Raw genomic sequence first — 5,705 nt, forward strand, 5'->3', positions numbered from 1 at the left:
TTCAAAATACAAGCCAACAAATATTTTTGATCTGCATTCTGCAATTCAAATCTGAACCGCGTGATCTAGAGTCAGCCATTTGGTAGCTCAGCTGATATGATTGTTACAACTTTGGCCGATAGATAGCGCAATCAGCAGTGCCTATCAGACGACCGGTTTTTAGTTTTAGTTTTTAGGTTATGTTGTTAGGAAACATTGTCACCAATACGTAAGTTATTAGAATGATTTAATTTGCAGTTTCTATAAAAAAATGTAGATGGAGGAAAAATGTTGTGTACATCACGAGCGAAGAATACTTTTTCTCCCTCAGGAAAATTGTTGCCCTGGGCTTCAAACTTTTTCCCTCACGCCCTCAGGGAGAAAAAGTCGTACTTTCACTCTAGATATACAAATAACTATTTACTCATGCTTTACCGACTGCAGCCAAGCCAGGCCAAACCGTTATTCACAAAAATACGTTACATGTTGTACAAACCTATGATTGATTGTAAACTGTACCTGTGATTGTTTCAGACACTTTCGAATATTTTCATAGTAAGAATGTTAGAAGAACTCATTAACTCAATAATAGAGTATTTATCAGGTTTATGGTGAGTACAGTTGTGAAATCTTTAATTTCTTAAGGCATTTTTTATAGTATTAGAGTATTGTGGTTGGCCATACTGAAAACGCTTTTTTGGTAAAATTTATTGTTATAAATTAAACAGTTATAGAATAGATACACTGGGAGGTCAAGCCTCTGAAGCCAACATCTACTGCCTTATCACCAAATCGTGACCTCAGCATCGGATAGAAAACTTTTCAGCAGAGTTTGTTTACATTGTCTTCTATCCGATGCTTACGTCACGATATGGTGATATGGCAGTAAATGTTGGCTTCATCGACTTTCAGTATGAATATACAATGGGCCGTGTCTATTCTATAACTGGTCGTAAGGTTATTACCGAATACTGATGAAGATGAAGGCGTCAAAAACAAAAAGTGTAGATTGAGTTTATTAAATAATGATTATTTATTTATAAAATTCAAACTAAACCGGTTAAAAAACTCCAAAATGACTCCCCTAAAAGCGTGAGTTTAGAAATAAATTCATAATAATATAACTTTTCAGATAAACTAACCTATAAATTGTCACTCATGTAAAATGCTTCAAAACATGTTCGTACATTCAATCACTTATTAATGTAGTAGGCCTACATGTAATTCATTGTTATTATCAGTATTCCAGTGTGTTATCCAAGTTTCTGCTGCAAAATCTTGTCTTGCCATAAACAGGTCATAATAATTTATTATGTGATTGATTCACAAGAAACCTTTCCTACCTACCCTTACATAGATAATTCAAATATAGATAGTTTGCCGCATAGAATGCTTGATCATCTATTTTAATAAATATTCTTATTAAATTTTCTTGAACTTGAAATTTTATGAAAAATTAATCTATAAAAAAATGCGTAGCCTCAATTGCTAGACTCTGATTGTAAGGCTTACTTGTATTCTATTTATATTGAACCACCAAATTTGCTCTATACTTTACTTTGAGCACAAGTGATCAATCATATTAATAGTATTTAGTCAAGTATATTTTATCTTAGTTTTAGTTATTAGTCAGTAGTTTCTTTATTTTGGTTTATTTCTAGTACCGATATATTAATTTCAGTTTTATTTCCGATAGCATTGTTACCTAAATTCAATACCGGTACTATCTCGACAGTGCTAGTGCACTCGAAAAAAGTGTCCTACAGGCTTACACCAGTGGGATACTAGAAGTCTTGTGAACAGTAGACCTCACGCAGTTATAAACCGCAGCCTCCTCTTATATGTCCATCAAATTAAATCCTGTCTGTATGTCATGTCGGCGAGATATCTGTGTGAAAAAACGGCTAATGGCTGTTGGGGTTGATGTATCAAAAATGCTAACATCGAAAGCTATTCTCTTTCAAGACATACTGGCAACAGGACAGCCCAAGCTCAAAGCAGAGAAAGTTCGAGAGACAATACTATGTTAGTTTAGTTATTAATTGCATGCGTTATTCCACGCAATCAATAGTTTATTTATTTATTCATAATGAAGACAACGGGTTTCCCCAAATATGTATCCGTTAACAATAAAATTGTACAGATACTAATGAAAAAAGAAAAATAATACGAACTTATGCATTAATAAATACTACAAACAACAAAATACCACCCAATTCAAAATTGAAAATACAACGATTTCAAATACTTAAGAAAAAAGTAAAAATAAAACAAATTGAGAATTCAAAATTGCAAATTATAATAAATTGAAGAATAAAAACAAATAATGAACAAACATTTTATCAATAGAAAAATAACATTTGCATCCTATTTACTAGTGCATAAAAATTGCATTCAATGAGGCATGCAATTTATAGTCTATACAACTGCTGATTTTTTACCAAGTTACATTGAGATATTGCATGCGTCATGGCATGCGATTTATAGTCCACTTGACAGCTGATTTATGATGAATAATTCTATAGTCTGATTTTTACTCTAATATTGGCGTATGAAGGAGGTTCCTTTTTCCTTTTACATTATCCTCGAAATGCAAAATTTCCAAAAACCTTGTATATACGTTGACGCGCAATTCAAAAAGGAACATACCTGTCAAATTTCATGAAAATCTATTACCGCGTTTCGCCCTAAATGCGCAACATATGAACATTTAAATATTATGAGAAATGCCAAACCGTCGACTTGAATTATAGACCTCACTTCGCTCGGTCAACTATAGTGAGGTCCTTGTTATGTCAATAGACGTCATTTTATTTGTCATTTTTTGACAAGACAGAGGATCGGCAACGTTTTTCTCCTATATTTCTCCACTGCCATTATAACGTGGATCTCGCTGTAGCCTAATGTAATATGTGCCTTAAGGCTTGGTCTTAATGGTTGGATGTTACATACGGTATAACAAATGTCATTATTAAAATTTTCATACAACATTAAAAGATTATATGAATGTTATGATTTATATTGGAATCCAAAGCAACTAAAATCAAATATAAAGCCGGCTAATATAATTTGAATCATCATTTAAAGTTTTAATCACCACATGATAAGCCAGACTCAATTCGCACTATATTAGAATAATAATGTGATTTCAAATGAAAATTTGAATTACGAAGAGAATGATATTTAAATCTAATTGGTGAAATGTTGAATAATAGTAAACCTAGAAATGTACTGAAAGCTATCAGACATTATGATATGCTGAATACTGATGAAGCTATTGGAATATGTTACAAGCCATACTATAGCGACAGAATATTTAAAACACATTTGAAAAATGCTCTTAAAATTATACCTTTCCAATGTGTATCATAGAGGAAAAACTTGATATCTCAATAATTAAAGTACCCATTTCTGACTTTCTAAAAATATAATTTGTATAATCCAATTGAGTTGTAGACTTTATATAATCATAAGAATAAAAAACCATTTCCCCAATGGAAATCTCATAAAATTTAGTAGAAAAAAAATCAATTTATGAAAAACTTGTTTAAAAACTAATATATTTAAGCGTATTGTTTTGCAGTGGTTATGGCGATAAAACAAGGTCAACAGATCAATTTACTGGAACGAGTATGCATACATACACTCAAAAAGTAATTAAAAATGGTAGGCTATTAGTAAATTGAAAAATAACCAGAAAAGAAATACAGAATATTTTTGTAAAGTTTAAAACTCATGGAAAGTATGCATAAATTATATAGGGTATGAGCTACCGTATTGGGGTCCAACGTCCATAACAACCCATAGTTGTAACTTAATCGCGTGTTATAAGTTATATATAAGTGATATATTATTATTAGCGTATAGCTTTTAATGGTGGGGAGACCCAAGGTAATTCCACCTCGCCGTATATAGTCCAAAGTTCCATAATGGGAAACCAGACACGGTTATAGTGAGCACAATACTTTAAATTTACACTTTTCACTTCGAAATAAAATTGTTTTTCTATAAGCCTAAGTGATATTATAAGGTTAAATATTTTTTAATTAATTTTTCAAATCTACAGGGAGAAGGGAACCAACACAGACCGGCCGTTCACCGACCGTTGCGAATTTTGCAACAAGACATTCTCTAGACGCGATCATCTGCTAAACCACGTGAGGCAACATACGGGCCAATCACCGCACCGATGTCAATTCTGTTCAAAAACGTTCACCAGAAAAGAACACCTTGTCAACCATGTGCGTCTACACACCGGCGACAGCCCATTTCAATGTCGTTTCTGCAACAAATCGTTCACGCGAGACGAACACTTGACCAATCATGTCAAACGTCACACCAACGAATCGCCTCGCTGCGAGTATTGTCTGAAAGCGTTCACACGGAAAGAACACCTCATCAACCATGTAAGGCAACACACGGGCGAAACGCCTTTCAAATGCGACTACTGTCCCAAAGCGTTTGCCAGGAAGGATTACCTGACAAACCACACTCGCATACATACGGGTGACGTGTACAAGTGCATGTTCTGTGTGAAAACTTTTACACGCAAGGAGCACCTGACCAATCACATTTGTCATCACACCGGCGAGGCGCCACACAAGTGTCTCTACTGTCCAAAGAGTTTCACACGCAAAGAGCACCTGAAAAGTCACACCTACATTCATACGGGTGGCTCACCGCATCAGTGTCACATCTGCATGAAACACTTCACGCGCAAAGGCCACCTCGTCAGTCATATACGAGTTCACACCGGAGAATCACCGTTTCAATGCGAGTTCTGTTTGAAGGTTAGTGGGATCCCTTATTTATTTTCAATCTCAGTTTATTATTTTAATTTATCATTCATATATTCAAACTATCTTAGTAATTTATGAATAAATAAATTTGAGTGCTAGATCAAAGGTGGTGTTGACTTACTCTATAAATGTAGCCTAACTTGATATTTAATGAAGCCCAACTTTGTTATTATTTCATCCACTTGTAGATTCTTCAATCTTCAATATTTTTACCGAACACCAATACGATTATTATTGTAATGAAATTATAAAAAATACCTTAAAGACTATACTGTCAATTGACTAACTAAAATGCATACAAATGAATAGATACGACTGCATTCTTCAAAATTTATAAGATGATTATTGAATTGAAGAGACCTATTATTTGTGTGTAATCTCTCTTTCATCCTATTTTTTTCAAATAACGTGCTTTTAATTCAGTATAATGTGAAGCTGTTGATATCTTCTAACATCAATTCATTTGAAATGACAAATCTTTCTCCTTATACGTTTTATTCGCTTTCTGATTGAAATACAACCTAAAATTCTCCTAGGAAGAGGCTCTTCTGCAAGGTATCGTATTGGTAGTTTTTAAATTTGACATACTGTACTGTTCGATTTGTAAAAAAAAATATGATTTGATGATCTGCTGGAGCACTACTCTTGCTTATGCTCTCTTTACACTCAAGTGAACGTTTTATTGAGATTTACTTCAGCGTGTCTGCATTGGTTGAATGGAAAGCTGTTATGTTATTGCAAGCCTCGTCTCCATTACCTCAGATTCAGCGCCGCAACATGACTAGAGATTGAATGATGGGAACTTGTAATGATGGAAACGGTCCACAAGTCGGCTGTTCCTTGCGCCAGCCCAAGGTGTTGCCGATTCATATTTCACAATTGATTACTCATCTCTTTTTCTATCAAATTCTAACTTCCCTATAAATA

At 33.9% G+C, this 5,705-nt stretch overlaps 1 protein-coding gene across 1 annotated transcript; it reads left to right on the forward strand.

Annotated features, from left to right (window-relative positions):
* Positions 1-931: 931 nt before the first annotated feature.
* On the forward strand, positions 932-4,871 carry LOC120355219 (zinc finger protein 436-like). Its single transcript, XM_039443551.1, has 2 exons — positions 932-1,071; positions 4,046-4,871. The coding sequence occupies exons 1-2, from the start codon at positions 1,055-1,057 to the stop codon at positions 4,854-4,856; spliced, it is 828 nt and encodes a 275-aa protein (XP_039299485.1). The 5' UTR covers positions 932-1,054; the 3' UTR covers positions 4,857-4,871.
* Positions 4,872-5,705: the final 834 nt, after the last annotated feature.

The sequence above is a fragment of the Nilaparvata lugens genome, chromosome Y (genome assembly GCF_014356525.2).
Source record: "Nilaparvata lugens isolate BPH chromosome Y, ASM1435652v1, whole genome shotgun sequence".
Classification (NCBI taxonomy): domain Eukaryota; kingdom Metazoa; phylum Arthropoda; class Insecta; order Hemiptera; family Delphacidae; genus Nilaparvata; species Nilaparvata lugens.